Source organism: Chiloscyllium plagiosum, chromosome 3 (assembly GCF_004010195.1).
Source record: "Chiloscyllium plagiosum isolate BGI_BamShark_2017 chromosome 3, ASM401019v2, whole genome shotgun sequence".
NCBI lineage: Eukaryota > Metazoa > Chordata > Chondrichthyes > Orectolobiformes > Hemiscylliidae > Chiloscyllium > Chiloscyllium plagiosum.
Window position 1 is genome coordinate 45040249 of NC_057712.1, and position 23545 is coordinate 45063793.

Genomic DNA, 23545 nt, shown 5'->3' on the forward strand with positions numbered 1-23545 from the left:
ACCTTTTATCTTAGCCTGCTGGACAAACTTTCCTCATTCCTGAAGAAGGGCTTATGCCCGAAACGTCGATTCTCCTGTTCCCTGGATGCTGCCTGACCTGCTGCGCTTTTCCAGCAACACATTTCCAGCCCTAATCTTACTCTAGTCATTCTTTTATTCCTGATATACCTATAGAAAGCTTTAGCGTTTTCCTTGATTCTGTTTGCCAATGACTCATTTTGTCCCCTCCTGGCTCTTCTTAGTTTTCTCTTTAGGTCCTTCCTGGCTAGCTTGTAACTCTGAAGCCTTCACATCTCATCCTAACCTAAGCAGCCTTCTTCCTCTTGACAAGAGATTCATCTTGCTTAGTGAACCACAGCACCCCCTATTTGACCACTTCCTCCCTGCCTGACCGGTACATGCTCATCAAGGATACGCTGTAGCTGTTCCTTGAATAAGGTCCACATTTCAATGGTGCAGTTTCCATCTCCATCCTAAATCTTGGCGAATTGCTTCATAATTACGTTTCCCTCAGCTATAACTCTTGCCCTACAGTATATACCTATCCCTTGCCATCACTAAAGTAAACATAACCAAATTTTGGTCACTATCACCAAAGTGCTCACCTACTTCCAAATCTAACACCTGCCCGGGTTCATTGCCCAAATCCAATGTGGCTTCGCCCCTTAAGGTATTTCCAGTCAATATTTGGAAAGTTAAAGGTCCCCATAACAACTACTCTGTTACTCTCACTGCTATCCAGAGTCATTTTTACAGTCCTTTCCTTCTTGGATAATACTTGGTCAATACTTCACTTGAAGTATTAACCAAGCATCTGGGATTGATGAAAATATAGGAGTCACTTCAAGTAGCAAGGATATAATTGCAATTAGTGTTTGACATGGAGAAGGGAAGAATATTGGAATTGAAAAGAATTGCGATGAAAGAAACCTGAATTTCAGAGAGGAGAGAGAATGAGCATTTCATGAAAAAGCAGAGAAAAAGGAAAGGAGGAAAGAAAGAGATAGGGAATACAAGCTTTAAAACAATGCAATTAAAGAAGACAGCAGATGGGAAAGCAATCTTTGAGGGGGAAGTATGTCACAATCTGAAGTCCAGTATAGGTAATTCTTGGATAACGCGCATTCTGGCAGCGCGGTTTGGCATTAATGTCGTTGAAGAATAGGGAACAGTATTTTAGAGAACGCTTACCTCTGTTTGCAATAGAGCAATTCCAGCGGGGATCAGCTCGTTTTGCGCATTTGCTGATATTCGCATCGAAATCTCGGTACCTTTCTGCGCCTGCTTGAATGTCTGCTCCGAAGTCTCTGTGTGGTTCTGCGCATGTGCGATGTCAGCTGCCAACAGAGAAGGAATATCCAGAGAGCAGCTTTCTTGCTATTTAAAAAACGTACTGTTAAAATTATTGTTGTTTTATAATAAATCTGATTAATTTAATAATTATTCACAAAGCTAGATAAGGTAATGTAATAGCCTACAAATTATTGAAAATATGATTGTGCTGCAATCATTTAGGAGTTTGGGAGGAAATGACAAAAAAAAACTTGTTTATATGCTGCACAAGGAATGAGAGGGGACAAATGAATATGATTTCATTTTTCTTTCAATATTTAAATTTACCTGATGAAGCACATTCAAAATGGTGGTTCATATCTCTAGGGGTGTAAGGTCCCACACATTATTTCATTTTGGAATAATCGTTTAGAATGCAAGTTGGACCACTGTACATCTGAAATACCAGAAGAGTTTTGCAAGTTGGAAAATCAAACAATGCTCATTTTGAACTCTGCAAGACAAAATTGTTTTTCAAAACAGTGCAGTTGTCACTACAGGACAGATCGGCACCAGGAGTCTGATGTAAGGAAAGCTGGTCTGATGTCAGCCCCAGATTGGTTAAGCTGTAGTTTTTTGCAGATTTAAGTGCAGATCAGCCACAGACCACCAGAATCAGCAGACTGAAAAAAAAATTGTCTCTCTCCCTTCTCTTGGTGTGAGTGAAAAGGCAGAACAGTGAAGAATCTTACAAAGAATTGTAATATAAGGAAAAATCTAGGGCCACCCGATCAACTGTTGAAGTGAAGAATGGCGCTTACATACAATGCTGTGTCACAACTGATAAAGTCAAAAGGTATTGACATAGTCAATTTAATTCAACCCTGTGATGTGGACTTTTGATCTTCATGATCTTGTTTCTCCCTGTCTATATTTTCCATACAATATTTGTATGAATCCGATTAGATTAGATTCCCTATAGTGTGGAAACAGGCCCTTCGGCTTAACAAGTCCACACCGACCCTTCGAAGAGTAACCCACCGAGACCCATTTCCCTCTGTCTAATGCACCTAACGCTATGGACAATTTAGCATGACCAATTCATGCTGCACATCTTTGGATTGTGGTAGGAAACCAGAACACCCGGAGGAATTCCACACAGACTCGGGGAGAATGTGCAAATTCCACGCAGACAGTCGCCAAAGCTGGATTCAAGCCTGGGTCCCTGGCACTGTGAGGCAGCAGTGCTAACCATCTTGGCTTTTGCCTGTCTTGATTGTGATTCGATGTGTGTCCATGTGTTTAAGGTTTTATAGAGTGTAGTTTAAATCACATTGTAGTATGTTGACAATCTTTTCTTTCCTCTGCCATTTGTTAAAGTGTGATTACAATAAATAATTATCTGATAATTACAAAACTTACTGTTGAATAGTTTTTGTCCTAAACAATCGTCCGTCAGGCAAGCTAATCATTTTTGTGGTTTACTTGAGATTTTGCACATTTTGTGATGACATGTAGAACAGAGGGTCCTGATTGTTGGGATTCTCTTCCCAGTTAATTCATGATACACTATAATGGTTAGATTTTTCTTGTATCATTAACTGAAGAAATATTTGGAAATATAAAGTTTCTTTAGTCTGAGGTTAAATAGGTAGGAAGAATACTAAACTAGTTCTAATAATGACAATAAGGTATATTTGTAGTTGAACTCATAAACTAAATATAAGCAGAAATTTGCATATGGAGTCACTACCAATTAGATTGCTATCAAGCAAGGCGACTCTGCTTTTTCAAAGCATTTTTGAGTAAATAAATAATGGGATTTTCCCTGCTATTTGGATTCGCTAAGTACAGTGAGACTCAATTGAATCATATATCAGAAATTTACATATTGTTTCACCACTATGAAGTTTTAGAAGATAAGTAAATTGTATTCCATCATCAAGGAGTCATGAGAGCCATCAACAGTTAAGTGTTCATTTAATTTGATGATTTCTACTCCGATTTTATTTTCTAAAAGTGTCAGGAACACAACAGAAAGATAGTTTCAAAATTTATTTACTCAACGTGATAAATTAGCATGAGCAAAAACCATGACTTGTTTAAAAACAATGTATTGGTTTAAAAAACTTAAGGAATGGATTAGAGACTAGAGTGATTGATGTAGCATGCATGCATCATGTATTTACAGCTGGACTTGTGTAATAAATATGTGTAAAATATAGGATGTTTGTGCTTCTTGAGCAGAGCATTGCCCTGCTGAAGAACAAACTGAACATGCTCTGTGATATTTGTGAGGGAGAAAACATTTTGGAGAACATATTCCAGAGGGCGATCACATCACCAGTTGCAAGCAGTGGAGGAAATGGTAAGGAGGACTGGCAGACAGGGTGAACAGTGGAAGGTGAGGGAAGACAGAGGATAGTTGTGGAGCTGAACCAGCTTCATATGTTTTAGTGATGCTGACATTAAGAATGTTAGAGAAGGGTCACTATATGTAAATGCATTAATCAAAAGAGTACTAAATGGTTGTAGGATTTTTATAATCAGGGCTCCAGATAGTTTATTTTGTGACATGGTCAGATTGTTTAATGCTATGTTTGCTTCCTGCTCAGAAATCCAAAAATGTGTATTAAATATCATGAAATGCTTGATAATACAATGACGGTGACTGGAGCAGATTTGAGTGTTTACGAAAGGACTGGTTCTAGGCAACGTAAGTTCTAGTCTAGAAAGAAGTATTTCTAGGATAGTAATCTCTGGAGTGCTCTCAAGTACCATGTGTTGAGAGAACAAGATTAAAATTGTCAGTGCACGAAGGGAGGAGATTGGCTTGTTGGAATTCTGGAGCTACATTTGCAATTGTGAATGTTGTTCAGACTGGATGGTCTTCTCTAAACTGAGGACAAACCTTTGTCTTTGCAGCTAAAGCATTGGACAAGATGTAAACTGTAGTAAGTGAAAATGGAAAATGTTGATATTAATTCAAAAAGAACAAGGTGGGGCAATTAAAAATGCTTATGTGATTGAAAAGACAGAGGCTTAACAAAAATAAGTAAGAGCCAGGGATCGTAATTATGGCAAGTGATAATATCCAGCTTAAGAGAGTGTTAAAGAGGAGAACCAAAGACAGCCAGCAAACCTAAAAGTGAAACAGGGGGGAAACGGTCACCAGATAAAACACTGCAAAGGTTTTTTGCCAGAGAATTTGAGAATGGTAGATGTTATGGGCATCACAGTGGCTCAGTGGTTTGCACTGCTACCTCAGCGCCAGGAATCTGGGTTCAGTTCCCGCCTTGGGTGACTGTGCAAACTCCACACAGACATTCTCCCCATGTCTGCGTGGGTTTCCTCCAGGTGCTCCGGTTTCCTCCCACCTTCCAAAAGATGTGCAGGTCAGGTGAATTGGCCTTGCTAAATTGCCCATAATGTTAGGTGCATTAGTCAGGAGGAAATGTAGGGAAATGAGTCTGGGCGGGTTACTCTTCGGAGGGTCAGTGTGGACCTGTTGGATCGAAGAGCCTGTTTCCACTCTGTAGGGAATTTAATTATGTCCTTTCTTTTGGAAAATGGTTGTAAAGCTGACCCAAGCAATTTTGACTAATCAGTTTAACTTTGGGAAATTTTCAAAATAATTATTTGGGATATAATAATAGTCTTCAGGAAAAAAGTGGGTTAATATGGAAGGGTCAGCATAGATATGTCAAGGGAAAGTTGTGGAGTATTTTGAAAAGTCGAGAGTTGATCAGGGCAATGCTGTTGATGTGTACATGGATTTCTAAAAGACGCTCCATACAGTGACATACAGCAGACTTAGGAAGTGTTATAGGTCATGAAATAAAAGAGACAGTAGCAATGTGGATACAAAACAGGTTGAAGAACAGGAAGCATTGGTGATTGATGGGTATTTTTTGGGGCTGGAATATAGACCTATGTATGTCTGGTCCAAGCCTTGGTACGCAGGGAATAATTTCAAAGTTTGTGGACAACACCAAACTTATAATTATAAATTGTGAGGAGGACAGTGTAGAACTTCAAAAAGACATTGAACCTTGGTGAAATGGGTAGATAGATGGTAGATGAACATCAATGCATAGAGGGGTAAAGAGTGCGCTTTGGTACAGAGAACATAGACTAATATAAAAAGAGCAGAGACACCTGAGCATATATGTGCACGAATTATTAAAGGTGGTAGGATTCCTACAGAGAACTGTTGACAAAGGACACTGTGTTCTAAACCTCATAAATAGAGTTGGAGTGCAAGAGCAATGAGATTATGTTAAACTTTATGTAAGACATTGGTTAGATGTTGGCAGGAGTATTGTGAACAGGTTTGGGCACTGCACTATAAGAACAATGTGAAGGCTTTGGAGAGAATGGGGAGGCGGTTTATAAAAATGGTTCCATGAATGAGACACTTCGATAATGAGGACACATTGAAGCAGTTGAGAAAAAGAGATTTGTTAGAAGTAGGGAGAAATTCAATGGGGCCTCCTTCTGCACCAAAATAATTCTGAGATTCAGTGAAAAGACAAGCCTTCCAAGGAAATGTGGAAATCCAACAAGCCAGAGAAACTATAGCTTTGTGAAATTATTAGAGTGGTGAAAAAAATTTTTAAAAATCATTTGAAAGTTAACAGTAAATGGTTTTATGAATATTTTGGAAAACTAAGTTTGTGAATGTGGACCCATTTAAAAGAAGTGGAGGGGAGACTATTACTAAACAATGATGAATTAACAAGACAATTTCAGTCTGTATCCATTTTGAAACAAAAATAGAAATTGCTGGAAAAGCTGAGCAAGTCTTGCAGCATCTGTGGAGAGAAATCAGAGCTAACACTTCTGGTTCAGTGACCCTTCCTAGTAGTTCTCACTATATGACTACCTAATGACTAAGTTTCTGACCGTATGTGGCAAGAGGGAGTTACGTAATCAAGTTTGGAGGCATAGTTACAAACTGAAATACATTACATGGATAAAGCAATAACAGATTAATTTAATTTTAAGCTCTGCCTAATCTGCATTGATATTGAGGAACACCAATTGAATTAATTTCTTAATGTTAAATGACTGGCAACTATAGGGGGCAGAGAGATTAACGCTCAGTTCATTAAACCCTGTCTTCATGCGTATCAACAGTAATCAGAAAGAGTAATGGAATTTTACTTTATTATCTCATGAGTTGGAGTATGAAAGTAAGGAAGTACTTTCACTTTGGACATTGGACCACACAAAAATGTTGTCTTTGTAGAGGGTCCTGCATGTATACACCAGAGTTATATTGAGGTCTATAGCATTATTAAGAAAGGCTAGTTTCTGTTCCATGAATTGAAAAAGTTGATGGATGATCTCATAGAGGTAATTAAAATAACAAATAGATAAGATACAGAAAATCTATTTTTTTCTGAACGAAAAATCTAGACCAAGGGAGTATAGTTTTAAAGATTGTTAAACCATTTAAGGGTGAAGTCAAGAAGCACTTCCACAGAAATGTTCATGCAAATGTGGAACTACTTCCCCAAAAGGTTTTGAGATGTTTGGGATTTCCAATAATGAAATCATCAATTTTTTTTATTGGTCAATAGAATCCTAATACAGATCAGCTGTAATCACAGTAAGTGTGGAAAATGCTTGAGGGACTGAATGGTCTACTCTTATTCTTGTGTTCCTAACTGATTTTGTTCCAAAAAAAGTTCTTTGTACGTAAAGTATACAAGTTCTGCAGATTTGCATATCATTACAGAACTAAAGAACCAAGTTTTAAATAATTCAACAGCTGCAAGTATTGAAGTTCATTTCATCAAGTTATGCAAAGTATTTCGTTAATCGGTACTCTTCGTTTGTTTACGTAGAGGTTTCTTTTCCCATTTATATTTCTGATTCGCATTTCTATATCTTGGGAAACTAATGACATACATAATCTTGAGCGTTGTTCAATGCCATATGCTAAAAATTCAATTGACTTTTAAACTTTATTTCCTGTCGCACAGCATAACAGTTAGAAATTTGGATTTTGTGATTAAGAAAATCTCATTGAATGGAATAAAACAAATTATTGACTCTTCATAGTGGTTTTTCAGAATTTTACATTAAAAACATTAGACTAATTGTAAATTAATTCAAAGGCTGGAACTGTAATAATAGTGAAATCCGTCAAGAAGCTTATGATAATAATGAGAGAGGAAAGGATGCTATATATAGTGCAATTTTGTGTGAAAATGGAATAATCACCCATCACCTAAACAAAGCACACATCACACTGTAGAAGCCTATAACTTTAGTATCTATTGATGAGACTCGTGATGTGACAATGTGGTATGGGGCGGTGCGGAAGCGGGAGGTTTTTTCGCTTGTTCTTCTTTTACACTGACTTCTGCTCAAAGAGCTGAAATTAGATATACTTGTACATTTTAATTTTGGCTAAGAATCAAATTGAATTGCCTGTTGGTTGTGATATATAAAGGTTTTTTGAATGATAATTCAGCTTTTCTCGATTGTTATACCATTTTTAAAACTTAAGAACTGCTTTCCATTTTCAGCTTGATGGTCAGTTACTAGTCCAGTGTTAGAAGGATCAATGCTCCATCTTAGCCATTGACAATATATGTATAAATGAAACCCTGCACTTCATCTAATTTTGCTGATGTTACAAAGCTATGTGGGGAAGCAAACTCTGAAAATGATGCAAAATCTGCAAAAGGATTTAGATTAATTTAGCAAAGAGGTGGCATATGGAGTGCAACACAGGAAATTTGAAATTATTAACTTTGAATACAAAAACTTCTTTTTAACTTTGTAAACGTTATGCATCAGAGGGAACAGAGTACTTTGTACATGCAATGCAGCATGTTATCATGTGGGTGGGTATGGCAAGCAATTATAGCAAGGAAGATACATCTAATGGCAGAATTTATTTCAAGTGGGTAGAAGTATAAGAATATTAGTCTTGCTGCAATTGTACAGTGTTTTCATGTTACATTTAGACCACTGTGTACAGTTTTGATCTCTGCACCTAAGGAAGGATAAGATGGTCTTGGAGGATAAATTAATAATGGCTCATTAGATTAATTCCTGGGATGACACCATGAATGTGAGGAGAGATGGGTGTAATTTCTCTGGAGTTTAAAACTTCAAGAGGTAATTTTCTTTCTCTGGTAGTATCAGAGACATTGAGGTCTCTGTTGTTCTCTCTCCCATATTCTCAACCAAAGCCAATCAGTCCAATATTTCGAATGAATTCAGTCATGAACGTTTTGTGTTCTACATCACAAGCATGTATTATAAACTAGAGATTGCCTGATGAACATATTCTACTCACATATAACATAGGGATTGATCAATTTGCACTTCAAAAAAGGGAACCATTGCAGATGATGGAAATCAGAAATCGAAACTGAAAATGCTCAGAATACTGTAAGTGTGGCAGCATCACTGCAGCTTAAAATCTGTTATCTTTAAATTAGTCTAGTTTTGAGTGAGGTAATTTCTATTGTCAGTCTAACTGAATATTTCTAACATTTTCTGTTGTGATTACACTTTTGAGAGGTTGGTGAAGCAGTAAGACCAGAAATACAGCAAATAAAATATTTGGAATGAATTTAAATATACTTGTGCAGAATTAAATACAACCTGGACACTAAATAGTCTTCACTGTTAATTTGGTGCAAATTCAAATATATGTCTGTGGAAAGAGAACTTGGGCTTTCAGAGGTTTTTTTTGTTCTTTGACTGGTGTTGCTGTTGTTTGTTAATTTGCAATGAGCTATTTGTAAACTCTTAGATTTATTTGGCCGTATTCAACTACATGAAGAGTCAAGACTGAGCAGATAGAAATAATTCCCATTGGTAGTCGAGTAAAAGCCACAGAACATTGATTTTTTTTAATATATATTTTTATTAAGAAAGATTTTTAAATTTTTTTACAAAATTACAAAACAATACAAAGTAATGTAGTCCACTTTACAATATAACAACACCTATATAAAATTTAAAAAAAACGAACTACTAATCTGTTCTACAAACGACAAAACCATAAGATAGGATATCATACATTACTAACAATAAACAAAAAGGTAAATAAATAACTAAGTATGTGCTCAAAATAGATTTATATCAAGTCAAGGTCCCTGAACCAGCCGGGACCATTACCATGGCTAAGCAAAAGCCCTGGACAATATAGCCGAAATATCTGTGACTGTGTAGTTCAAAATGGGCTGTCATGTTCTATATAATAATTCAGTTTTTTGGTGCACCATATTCGTAAGGAAGTCAAGGGGAATATATTCGATGACTATCCTGGGCCAATTTAAATTTCCTGGGGGACCTTCGGATACCCAATTCACTAAAATATTTTTCCTCGCACAAAAGGAAAGAATAGTAAATAATTTCCTCCCATTTACGTCCAGAGAAGGAAAATTTGGGGAACCCAAAAGTAGGGACACTGAATCCAATCCAATCTCCGTGCCCAAAGTCTTTGTCAAGGCATTCGCTACTGTGTCCCAATACCTGTGGACCTTATGGCATGTCCACAGACAATGCGTGAGAGTATCAACTTCGATTTTGCATTTAGGACACATTGGGGACGCTCCTGCCTTGAACTTTGTGAGACGTTCAGGTGCCATGTGAGCCCTGTGTAGTATCTTCAGTTGAGTAGCCTGAGTTTTGTTACAGATAGAGACCTTCCTATTTCCCAGATGTCCTCCCACATAGTGGGCGGCACGGTGGCACAGTGGTTAGCACTGCTGCCTCACAGCGCCAGAGACCCGGGTTCAATTCCCGACTCAGGCGACTGACTGTGTGGAGTTTGCACGTTCTCCCCGTGTCTGCGTGGGTTTCCTCCGGGTGCTCCGGTTTCCTCCCACAATCCAAAGATGTGCAGGTCAGGTGAATTGACCATGCTAAATTGCTCGTAGTGTTAGGTAAGGGGTAAATGTAGGGGAATAGGTGGGTTACGCTTCGGCGGGTCGGTGTGGACTTGTTGGGCCGAAGGGCCTGTTTCCACACTGTAATCTAATCTAATCTAATTTCTAAAGAGATTTCCAACCCTAATTCTTGATTCCAGGTTTTATATAACTGTTCCATGTCCTTCGATACCTTATTGCATAGTAAGTGGTAGAGAGTACTAATCGAGGGTGGCCCCATCGGCTAAGCACTCTCCTTTCCCTATCCAATTTATAAGGATTGACGATCAGTGTGGTCTTCTTTTGTATAAAGTCTTGTATTTGGAAATACCGAAAGAGGTCCTTGCTGGACAATCCAAACTTCTGGCGCAGCTGCTCGAAGGACATCATGAGCTCCCCATTGAACAGATCTCCCTAACAGGAGATACCTCTGGACTCCCCAGTTTTGAATGTAGCATCGGTCAACACTGGCTGGAATCCCAATGTTCCCACTATGGGGGTACAAGGGGAGGTTTTTTACAGGTTACACTCATCTTGTCGCATTATCTTCCAGGCTTTGATTGTATACAATAGGGTTTTTACAAAAGTCTGTAATAACTCTCATCTTGTCCATAAATAGTCGATTGATATGGGAACATTTTGCTTGGGAAGTCTCAATATCTAACCAGGTTGACTGTGGGTCACAATAGACCCAATGAGGTACATATGTTAATAGGGAGCTAAACTGGTACCTCCTGAAATCTGGAAAGTTCAACCCTCCCCTTACTTGTGGAAGCTGCAGCTTTTCTAATTTGATTAGGGGCTGTCTATGACTCCAAATAAAGGAACCGAGCCAACCGTAAAGCTTACCCAACGCCTGTCTCGGCAGCATTAAAGGGAGCATTCTCATAGGATATAAAAGATGAGGTAGAATATTCATCTTAACGAAGGCTACTCTGCCTAGCCAAAATTAGATTACTTACAGTGTGGAAACAGGCCCTTCGGCCCAACAAGTCCACACCGACTCGCCGAAGCGCAATCCACCCAGACCCATTCCTCTACATTTACCCCTTCATCTAACACTACGGGGAATTTAGCATGGGCAATTCACCTAACCTGCACATTTTTGGACAGTGGGAGGAAACCGGAGCACCCAGAGGAAACCGACGCAGACATGGGGAGAATGTGCAAACTCCACACAGTCAGTTGCCTGAGGCGGGAATTGAACCCGGGTCTCTGGCGCTGTGAGGCAGCAGTGCTAACCACTGTGCCGCCCACAAATTTCTCAAAATAGTGGGAAATCTTCCCAGCGTCGAAGGTCCTGCCTTATTTCCTCTAATAAGTGTGTATAATTGGCTTTATATAACTGACCAAATACCGGAGTAATAAAAATACCTAAGTACAGAAAACCTTCTAGTGACCACCGAAGGGACAAGACCCGGGTTCAATTCCCAACTCAGGCGACTGACTGTGTGGAGTTTGCAAATTCTCCCCGTGTCTGCATGGGTTTCCTCCGGGTGCTCCGGTTTCCTCCCACAGTCCAAAGATGTGTAGGTCAGGTGAATTGGCCATGCTAAATTGCCCGTAGTGTTAGGTATAGGGGTAAATGTAGGGGAATGGGTGAGTTGCGCTTCGGCGGGTCGGTGTGGACTTGTTGGGCCGAAGGGCCTGTTTCCACACTGTAAGTAATCTAATCCGTCCGGAAAATTGGATATACTGGCAAGGCCTCCAAACGGCATGGCCTCCGATTTCACAAAATTGATTTTGTAACCTGAAAACATACCAACTAAATTGACCACTTGAATTAAGCGGGGCACAGATGTCAAAAAATCACTTAAGAAAAGGAGGACATCATCCACAGAGAGAGTAATTTTGTGCTTGCCTGATCCAACCTCCGGGGCCGTTATGTTTGGGTCAGTTTGTATAGCTTCTGCCAGCGGTTCGATCACTAGCATAAATAATAATGGTGAGAGAGAGCATCTCTGGTGCCAACTGCCAACTCTAAAGCTATCTGAACTTAAACCGTTGGTGATCACCACTGCTTTGGGATCATTATACAGTACTGAAACCCATTTAGTCAAGACTTCTCCAACACCAAACCGTTCCAGCGTATAGAAAAGATATGGCCATTCTACCCGATTGAAAGCCTTCTCTGCATCAAGGGAGACAACTAAGCCCGATATTGCCCCCTGTTGGCAGGCGTGTACCATATTTAAGACTCTTCTAATGTTACTAGTTGACCTGCGACCCTTTATAAACCCCATCTGGTCCTCTTTTATAATGAATGGTAAAACGCTTCTCAGTCTTCATGCTAACATTTTTTGAGAGAATTTTAAAATTCACATTTAACAAGGATATTGGTCTATATGAAGAGCAGTCTTCTGGGGCCTTTCCCCTCTTAAGGATGAGAGAAATATGTTTTCTCTCAACGAAGGCGGGAGGCAGCCCTGACGGTGAATAGTTTTACATATTTATAAGTGGCCTGGCCAGTTCCCCTATAAATTCTTTATAAAACTCAGCCTGGAATCCGTCTGGTCCAGGCGCTTTGCCACTCTGAAGCTGCCTAACAGCCTCCTGTACTTCCTGGGTTGTCAGTGGGACATTCAAGAGCAACACCTGCTCTGAGGTTAGGCCGGGGAGGGCCAGATTTTTAAAGAAAGACTCCATCTTCCTAGTTCCATCCTCACAGTCCTGTGTTATACAATTCAAAATAGAACTTTCTCAAAGCTGCATTGGTCTTTTTACGATTACAAGTCAGGGTATCGGCATTCTCTCTAATAGATGTAATGGCTTGGGGATCCTTTTTCTTTCTGGCAGTGTACACTAGATACCTGTCAGGCTTGTCACCATATTCAGATAATATCTGCTTCGCGAATAATATCTCCCTTTTTGCTGTTTGAGTAAGTGCGGTATTCAAGGCTGCCCTAAGGGCTGTGATCCTCTGTAGCTTAGTAATGGAGGGCCTATCAACATACACAGCTTTAGCTGCCTTCAGGCAAGCCTTGAGCAGCTGCTGTTGCTCTCCCTTTTGTCTTTTCCGGGTCACAGAATATGAGATGATCAAGCCTCACGCGTATGTCTTGGCAATCTCCCACATCGAAGGGTTACTGGTCGTACCTGAGTTGATATCTCAGAAGGTTTTAAATTCCTGAGAAAAGTACTTTATTAACTTGTTATCCTTCACTAAGAAAGGGTCCATACGCCAATGTCAGGGACCTATCCCATCATCACTAGTCTTAACTTCCATGTATACTGTGGCATGATCAGAAATAGTTATATTACCTATTTTACAAGACAGTATTGTGTTCAAAAGAGTTGAGGGGACAAAGTCGATTCTGGTATGGCACTTGTATGGGTTAGAGTAGAAAGTAAAGTCTCTATCGTCAGGGTGGAGACACCTCCACACATCTACCTGCCCCTGCTCCCTGTTCAGATCTCAGGGATATGCCCACAGAGCTCCGAGGTATCCTGTTCGTCTCTGGGTCAATAATACAATTAAAATATCCCCTTGTAATTGTATGGCGGACCCCGAGAGCCATCAACTTAGAGAACGCTTCCGTTACAAATTTAAAAGGGTGTGCCGTGAGGCTATAAAGATTCAAAATCCCGTAATCCTCTCCATATATTAGGGCTTTAATCAATATAGACTGTCCAGACTCATCCTTTACCTGGCTTAGCATTTGGAAGGGAAGACTCTTCCGAATAAGAATGGCTACGCCCCTACTTTTTGAGCTGAAAGATGAAAAGAACACCTGGCCAAACACAACCTGTTGCAGCTTCGAATGCTCCTTATCCGATGTGTCTCCTGTAAAAGAGCTACATTAACCCTTTCTTTTTTTAGACTTGATAATATCATTTTCCTTTTGATTGGCAAATGGCTCCCCTTGACATTCCACGTGCACCACCTAAACGAATGGCTAGCCATGATCGTTCAGGCAGGCCCGAGACCCCCCCAGGAGGAAGAACCCCACCTTAAAGACCAAAAAAAAATTCACACAAAAAAACTCTTTAAAACCGTTAAATCAAAATAATTAAAAACTACTCCTAAAAATAACATAAAGCATATTTAAAAGGAGACTTTCTCCCTAGCTCACAGGAGGCGCTATTACCTTCCAATAACCCCACCGTAACCTCTCCCAGCTAGCGCCCTGCCCTCTGCCCAGGCATTACAAAATAGAGTAATTAAATTCCAGTATCTGATAAAACAGGAGTTAAAAGTGGGTAACCAACCCCCCCCCCCACACACACATACAATCACCTAGATACACTTAACAAAACAACACAAAATAGAGTTATGTAAGATTACAAAATTACAAACCCAGCAAGTATCAGGCAACTAAATAAGAGAAAAAAAAGAAATTCCCACACAGACACATCCCCCAATAATCAAATAAGCCGCATGAGCTACAGATAAGAGACCAAAGAAAGAGTAAGGAACAGCCTCCCTACCCCACCCTGTCAAAGATGGACAAAAGAAAGATGGAAAAAGAAATAAGGATAGATAAAGGCGGGAGGTGGAGCAAAATAAAGTCATTATCCAGACAGTTCAAGTCCTGCAATCTATTTGAGAGCATCCAGGAATTCCCTTACTTTCTCCAGTGATCCAAAGTTATATATAGATCATCCATGACTGAAGCGCAGTTGACGTGAGACGAAAACCTTTTACATAGCAAGTGGATGGGATCTGGAATGTACAGCCTGATAGTTTGGCAAAGGCAAATCCAGTCAGGGCTTTAAAAAGAGAGTAAGTTAAGTATCTCAGGAGAGAAGATTTGTAGGGCTATAGAGAAAAGATAGTGAAGTAGGACTTGCTGAGTTGCAGTTTTAGAGACCATTGAGATGTTGGACGTAATCAACATTGCCTATGTTGTAGCCATTCTATGATTGTGTGGAGCTGGAAAAAGCACAGCAGGTCAAGCAGTATCAAACGAACAGAGGAGTTGACGTTTCGGGGAGGATCCTTCATCAGTCCTCTGCTGCTGGACCTGCTGTGCTTTTTCCAGCTCCACATTTTATCGACGCTGACTTTCCAACACCTGCAGTTCTCGCTATCCCCAAGCCATTCCATGATTCTATCATGAGTAATAACAGAATAAAGTAGATGTGGTAAACTTTGGATTTGTAACAAATAAAGATTTGTAGACATGTTTCAGTTCTAAGCATATCAGTATAACAGCTATAATTGAAAATATGATAAATAAGCTTAGGGAAATTTTCTTGTATTATTTAGAGAATAATTAAATCAATTGTCTTATACAGTACTGTGCTGCACTTGCCTGCTATTCAGTAAATGCCCATTTAAAACTGAATAATTTTGGTATTTTATTAATTTAATAATAGTTACAGCAAGCAGCTCCCTAACATGGAAAACTAATCTGTAGTATATTAGTAAACCAAATTGTAGACTTTTCAAATTTTAATTTGTTAATTTTCTTCATCTTTTTAACAGGAGATATGTGTGATTCGTTTTAGTCCAGTAACTGAGGAAGATCAGATAACCTACACATCGCTGTATGCATACTTCAACAGCAGGCAACGTTATGGGGTGGTAGCCAACAATGTGAAGCAAGTTAAGGACATGTACCTTATTCCTTTGGGTGCCTCAGAAAAAATTCCTTATCGGCTGTTACCATTTGATGGACCTGGTGAGTTCGTATAACAGTTAATGTTTTTTTCTGTTGATTTGTGGAATGTTAAAGCAGTAGCGGTTTGACATATAGGAACCAAGGCTACATCCTGATGTTCTAAGAAGTTAGTACAGATGTCAAGTGGTAATTTTCCCCTTTTTGATTGTTTAGTCAATTAATCTATGATTAAACATAGTAATTGATATCATTAATAAAATCCATAAATAAATGATTCCATTCCCAGCAATCCTGCAATTGAAGTGTTGTAATTTAAAAGTGTTTAATTTTTAATTGTCTTGTAAATGGGAGTGAGTCAACTGTGGTTCAGTTGACAACACTTGCCTCTCATTTAGAAGATTGTGGGCTCAAGTTGCACTCTAGGATATGGACACAAAAATCAAGTTTGAGTTCTTAGTGCAGTGTACAGTGAGTGTTGCATTGCTGCAGATGCTGTCTTCCAGATCAGATATTAAATTGAGATCCACCTGCTTACTCAGTTGGACATAAAAGGCAATATTTTGATAAAATTTGTACCTACTGTCTTGGTCACTATTCATCTCTCAGTGAACATCACAAAAAGAAATTATTTGTTCATCAGTGCAATAATGATTGTAGGAGTTTTATGTACATATTGGTAGCCCAGTTTCCTACAATATAGCAATGATGGTAGCTCAGAAGTAAATCATTGCCTGTATTGCATATGAGGACATCAAATTATTGTGAAAGGCAAAAGTTTCTTTTGTGCACATATATAGCCTGATTTTTCTTTAGTCAGTGAATAGTGTAGAGGAATCCTGATTGAGATTATACCTCTTTCTATCCCTGGAGGGAAGCTTGTGCACTTGTCTGAGGTGAATCCATAATTTAGAATGACGTTGGAAAATAAATCCAAAGAAGAGAAAATTGGACAATGAAAACAGCCTCTGGAATCCTGGCCCAGTAGCATAGCTAATACACTATTGATCCTTTACCAATTTGTTTTTTTTAATTCATGGGATGTGTACATAACTGGCTTGGCTAGCATTTTTTGCTCATTCCTAATTGCCCTCAAACTGGCTTGCTAGGATTATTTCAGAGAGTAGTTAGGAGTTCTGAAATCACATTGCTGTGAGTCTGAAAGCACATTTAGGCAGATCAGGAAAGCATGGCAGATTTTCTTCTCGAAAGACCATTAGTAAACATGTTGTTTTAGCAGATCTTGTTAACTGAAACAATAGATTATTTGTATTTAAAGGTGAGAAATAAATATAAATAAATTCCTAACTCATGATAGATGTTAGTGATTTTTGAGAAGATTTGTAGCTCAGGTTGATGATAACTATGTAAGTTAGCCCACTGAGTGGAAGGTTTGTTTTCAGATGTTTGGTCATCACACTAGGTAACATCATCAGTGAGAGTCTCCGATGAAGCTCTGGTGGTATGTCTCTATTTATAAGTCTTGGTTTCTTAAGGTGGGTGATGTCATGTCCGTTTTTTTTTCAAGGGAAGGTAGATAGGATCTAAATCGATGTGTTTATTGATGGAGTTCTGGCTAGAACGCCATGCCTCTAAGAATTCTCGTACGTATCTTTATTTCGCCTGTACTACGATGTGTACATTGTCCCAGTCAAAGTGGTGTCCTTCTTTCTCTGTATGTATAGAAACTACTAATAATGGGTCATGGCTTTTACAGTTCTTGCATGGTATCTTGTAAATAAATCATTGCAGCACCCAAGAACTACAAAAAGCAGAAGACAAATATCTATACAACATTTTCAAGAAAAACGGATACCAATAATTACAATCCACCAATTCCTTAGAAACAAGCCCAAACAAGCAGACAGAACACAATCAGAAATTATAGCCACATTACCTTACATCAAAGATGTATCACAAATTACTTCCAGACTACTCAGACCCTTGGCATCATGGTAGTGCACAAACCTACCAACACACTGAAGCAGCAACTAATGAACCTGCAAGATCCATTAGATACTACCAGCAAAACTAACGTCATTTACAAGATACCATGCAAGAACTGTGGAAAAAAAAACACACTACATTGGACAAACAAGCCGGAAACTTGCTACCAAAAGAGACGACCCACTATCACTAGTTTTCATACATACAGACAAAGAAGGACACCACTTTGACTGGAACAACACACACATCCTAGGACAGGCAAAACAAAGACATGCACGACAATTTTTAGAGACATGGCATTCTAACCAGAACTCCACGATTTAGATGCTATCTACCTTCCCTTGGAAAAATAGAACCGGAAATGACATCACCCACCTTAAAAAACCAAGACCTATAAATATAGAGGCAGGACATACTATCAGCACTTCACTGGAGACTCTCACTGATAATGTTACCCAGTATGGTAATGAAATGTTTGAAAACAAACCTTCCACCTCAGCGAACTAACTTACATACTTATCATGATACATGTCCCACAAATTATGTAAAATCTAATATTAATTTTCAGTTTTATTTAGTTTATGCCTTGGTACATTGGAATGCTTTTATGTTAAAGATGCTTCTTTTTGTATGTCAAAATTAAAGTCCGATTACAATTTAATGCACAGTTAAAGTAGTTGATTCGGTTCTTCTTACAGGATTCAACAGTTATCTTATTGACATCAGCTTTTTTTTTAAAGTAAATGCAACATCATTTTATTGCAATAACAAGTTATTAATTATTATTGACAGGACTCGAAGTAGTTCGCCAGAATCTCCTCCTTGGGTTAATAATTCGGCAAAGAATAAAGAGATTATTTAGTGCTTCACCTTCTGAAGAAGTCTCTGAAACCGAGAAAATGCCTAGTAGTTTACCTCAAGACAAGAAAATCAAACCAGAATATGTGGAAGATGAAGGTGAAAATGACGACGACGATGATGAAGAAAATCAGTTCTTTAATTCCTTCACTTCGGTGTTGCCTAAATTTAGAAACAAACCCAAACAGTCATCACCGGTTGAACCTCAGATTTTGAAAACACCACCTTCATCACCAGCAGAGCCTATTCCTATGCTATCTACAAAACCATTACGATTTCTTCCTGGAGTTTTAGTCGGTTGGGAAAACCAGTCCACATCTCTTGAATTATCCAACAGACCACTGGATGATATTCTTCAAAGTTTGTTGGGAGATGCAGAGAAGGAAGCTGAAGAGAAGTCTGTCTCCATTATTGAACCTGGGCTAGGGGAGCCTCCAGCTAGTAAAGATTTTAAAATGTCACAACCTGAAGAAACAATTGATGATCAAGAACATGCTAAAGATTCCTCTATACATAATCCCCCAGAGGAAAATGAGAAAGCAGATAATGTCCCAGAGGATGTCCAAGTTGCTGAAACTTCAAAGACAAGTGAGTTCCTTACAACTCTCACACTAAAAGACAAGCCACCAGATGTTTCAACTGAAGCATTTCTTTCAAGTCTTGCAACAATAAAATCACAGCCAAATCACAAAGAAGAGCATGAGAAATTACGGCATCACTATAAGGTAAAGAAGGTAAAAATGGAAAACTCAAGAGAGCAAAAAGAAGCTTCAGGAAGTTCACCATCTCAGCCTGGGACCCCCAAGATTGAGCTTTCTTCACTTGAGCCTATTACAAATACTGAACAAGTAGATTCTACACCAGAAGCTCTTACACGAGTCTCACAGGTCGTCAACATAAGTAGAGATCCGAGACAAGCTGCTGTTCGCAAACAACAAAGTTTTGCAATAAGCAAGTCTGTGGAGGACAGTACAGATGAACAATACACGGATAACAGGAAAGATAAAAGTGACGATGATATTGTAAACATAAAGGATGTGGAGGAAGTTGATAAGAAAGCCTTAGAAACGGAACAAGAAGAAATAACCATGAAGCAAATTCCTACAGACCTAATTAGTACAACACATCAGGAATCCAGTAAACTGGTGCAAGGCACAGTACCTTGTATTGAAGAAGTTTCTCAACCAGTCTTTCACAATATCCCAAAACCAGTACCAGAAACAGAACCGACAGATTATTCGCATGAAGAAGAAACTCATTCTGAAACAGAAATGGTAGAAACTCACACTATTGAGACTGTCCAGTCAATCCGCAGAGAAACTACCCCATTGCCTTCTTTCCATGGTCCACGTCCTAGTTCACATTTTGAATTCTCTTCAAATGCTTTACCTGCGCAAAATCAAACTCAATCAGCAGTGTCTACGTCATTGCCAAGTGGTCCTTCAGGTAGCCCAATACCGAGTGGAAATGTATTTCCTCCTCCATTACCCCAGCTGCACAACTTTTCCCAAGTTCAAGCTCACTCTCCTGGTTTTCCATTTCAACGTGGTCCACCTAATGCAAATTTTCAACCGCCAGGTAATTTGATGCCTTCGTTCATGCCAATTCGCCCCCCGCCACTTCCTCCACCACCATTTAGCTTACAAAATGACCCCCATTTGAGATTCCATTCCCCTGATCTTGGTGTAACCCATGCCTTAGTTCCAAACCACATAATGCCTTGGCTACCAGCAATTAGCTGTCCTCCACAACACCACTTGGGTCTTATGCATCATGCACATGGCCAAGTAATGCCACCTTTCAACTCTGACCACCCAATTGATGTCAACAGATATGCACCAAATTCAGGAATATCAAATTTTCAACCGAACAAAAATGATCATAGAAAAGAAAGGCATCATTGTGATCTTTGGGATAGATATAGCCAACGTTCTGGACATGACTTTAGTAAGGAGTATGACAGCCATCACAAACATAGATTTTATAGTGATTCTTATCATCGAAGAAAAGATCGACACAAAGAAAGAGAGAGGGATAAATACTGGGACCGAGACTCAGAACGAAACAAGGACAAATATAAAGACAGAGATCACGATAAAGGGAGAGATAGAGAGAAAAGAAGTCGCCATGAGGACAGACATAGGGACAAAGATCGGGACCGGTATCGGGAAAGAGAGAGGAGCCATGATCGTGCAGACTCGAGAAGAGAACGAAGCAGAGAAAGAGAGAGGAGCCATGATGGTGCGGACTCAAGAAAAAAACGAAGCAGAGAAAGAGAGAGGAGCCATGACAGAGCAGACTCTAGAAAAGAGAGAAGCAGAGAAAGAGAGAGGAGCCATGACCGGGCAGACTCTAGAAAAGAGAGAAGCAGAGAAAGAGAGAGGAGCCATGACCGGGCAGACTCTAGAAGAGAACGAAGCAGAGAAAGAGAGAGGAGCCATGACCGGGCAGACTCTAGAAGAGAGCGAAGCAGAGAAAGGGAGAGGAGCCATGACCGGGCGGACTCGCGAAGAGAGAAAAGCAGAGAAAGGGAGAGGAGCCGTGACAGGGCAGACTCGAGAAAAGAGCGAAGCAGAGAAAGAGAGAGGAGCCGTGACAGGGCGGACTCGAGAAAGGAACGAAGCAGAGAGAGGGAGAGGAGCCATGACAGGGCAGACTCGAGAAGGGAGCGAAGCAGAGAAACAGAAAAGGGTATATCTAAAAATGAAGATCCTGAGACTGATAAAGATGGAGGGTGTGGAAGCTGTGAGGAAAAGCAAAGTGAGAAGGTCCAGGAAAAAGAAAAAGATGCAGACTAGGATAAAGACCATGATAAAAGGGACCACACTGATGGAAGCAAGAGGAGAAAGAATTCTCCAGAGTGTACTACTGACTAACACGTCAGTATTGAACCAAAAATGCCAATCTGTGAACTTTGTCCTGATAATTTGAAACAGAAATAAGTGGTATATCTGTACTCGTCAACTAGGATGCCAGTTCATGTTGCAATGTTATGATGACATGATTTCACTTGTGTGTTTTCTTGTACAACATACAGTATTTACAACCATGTCTTGCTGCTCTTAAATACTAATTAACAATACAAGAAGCTGGTAGAACTTTTTAAAGTAGTTTTATTACTTCTGATTATTAGCTAAACAGATGGTTCTAGCATGAGCTACTATACATTTCAAAATTAAAAAAAAAAGTTGAAAAACCACAGCTCTTGCTGTTTCTGTTGTATGGATTCTTTCCTAAAATAATGCACGCTTTGTAGGCAATTTGCAGTGGCACACACTTATGAATAATTATACAAAGATATCATGTTCTTATTCAGACCAGTTGTGGTTGTACATTTGAGGTTTTATGTTGCACTTCTATTTCAATCTATTAATTCCAGTTGCAAAAGTTGGCTGTTGACTATTGCACTGTTTTGATGCTGAAACAGGCAATCACTACAATGTAAGTGTTGTATTAAAGTTTTAGATAAAGAGTGCATTGAGAATAAAACTATACATCCAACTATATTTTGTAAAATTGTCACCTTGTTACTTGGCTATTATCTTTGTTGCTTCAACATTGTAGACTATTGCTTGTATACTACTCTTTTCTGTTATTCTTCATCAATCTTTTTACTGATGAATCTGTGTAAATATTTTAAATGATGTTTTCATTGTAAATGATTATAAAAATGGATTTTCTTCACATTATAGTTGTGTTCTGATTTTGATATGCAGATCTTCAAATATGATTTTTTTTCCAAAAATAAACCATGAGATATAACTAACTTGAGGATCACAGGGTCTGTTGTCAGGTCTTGGGGTAGGTATAATGCTTGGCAGTAGAGGGAACTTTATCCTGATCCAAATGAATTCTATGGTGGGTGCTTAATCTAAAATTGGGAAGTTCTAAATTTTTCTTAATTATAAAATCATAAAGCCAAGAAAACCAACAAGGAAAGGCTTGTAATTGTAGAGCTAACATTTAACTGAGATTCCAGCCAGAAACATCCCTTTCAGAACTTAATATATAAATATACACCTGGATCCAGATAACTTTTGACTGCTTGCCATTTACCGATTTGGAAACTTCTTTAAAGGCAGCTTCAGGCAATTGAAGTTCCTTTTGCTTAAAACAAAAAAAAACTTCATCTACAGAATATTTAATTACTACTAGGTCCCTTACAATGTTAAATTTCCACCATAAATTGACTTGAGTTTGATTTGCATTTGTGGTACAGCACAAATGCAGGAATTTCTTGACACTCAGAGGTAATCGGTGAGCTCATTTCTTACACAACTTGTGGCTTATCGCTCATGGCTTATATTACAAGTTACAGAATTGTGTATATAGAGTGGCTGGCAAACCTTGTGGTCTCCAGATTTTTAGGAGCTGGATACACACCTGGAGATAGATATCTATATCCTGGATATGTTGATGTACAAATGTGTGGAAGTTGCTAGAGACGTTTAAACTTTCTAATGAACAGATTACTTTGTCCCTGGATCCTCCACGAATGTATCAAATTCAAAGTTAGACTCAAAAGACTTGAGAGAAATCCAAGATAAACATCTACTGAAGATGGGCTGGATTAAAACCTCATCTAACATCTAGGTGACACCCAAGCTGCCTCAGCTACCACTCCCTGCCATCCAACAGAGCACTCACCCTGACTTCACGTCTCCACTCAACCACCCGGTACCCACCTAATGCTCTTCAACCTATCCAGTTACCTACAATATTACTCTGCTCCATCTTTACCTGACCTATATGACTGTCATTTCCCCAATCTGACCACTATCAGTTCAATGGAGTTCAATGTAGCTTATGGAGTTCAATGTAGCTAAGTGTGAAGTGATTCACTTTGGTAAGAGTAATAAAAGATGGGGTACTGGGCTAACGGTCGGATACTTGGTAGTGTGGATGAGCAGAGGGATCTTGGTGTCCATGTACACAAATCTTTGAAAGTTGCCACCCAGGTAAATAGTGCGGTGAAGAAGGCATATGCCGTACTGGCTTTTATTGGTA

General features: G+C 39.2%; 1 protein-coding gene across 8 annotated transcripts in view; it reads left to right on the forward strand.

Annotated features, from left to right (window-relative positions):
• Positions 1-22224, forward strand: part of phf3 (PHD finger protein 3) — a 167377-nt gene extending 145153 nt beyond the window's left edge. For 7 of the 8 annotated variants that reach the window (XM_043681520.1, XM_043681536.1, XM_043681575.1 and 4 more), the window contains 2 exons: positions 15601-15796; positions 18473-22224. In XM_043681520.1, the coding sequence (XP_043537455.1) occupies positions 15601-15796; positions 18473-21336 (3060 nt within the window). In that variant the 3' untranslated portion in view covers positions 21337-22224. The remainder of the gene's footprint in view (positions 1-15600; positions 15797-18472) is intronic. The other variant, XM_043681546.1, reaches the window with a different exon arrangement.
• The last annotated feature ends 1321 nt before the right edge of the window (positions 22225-23545 follow it).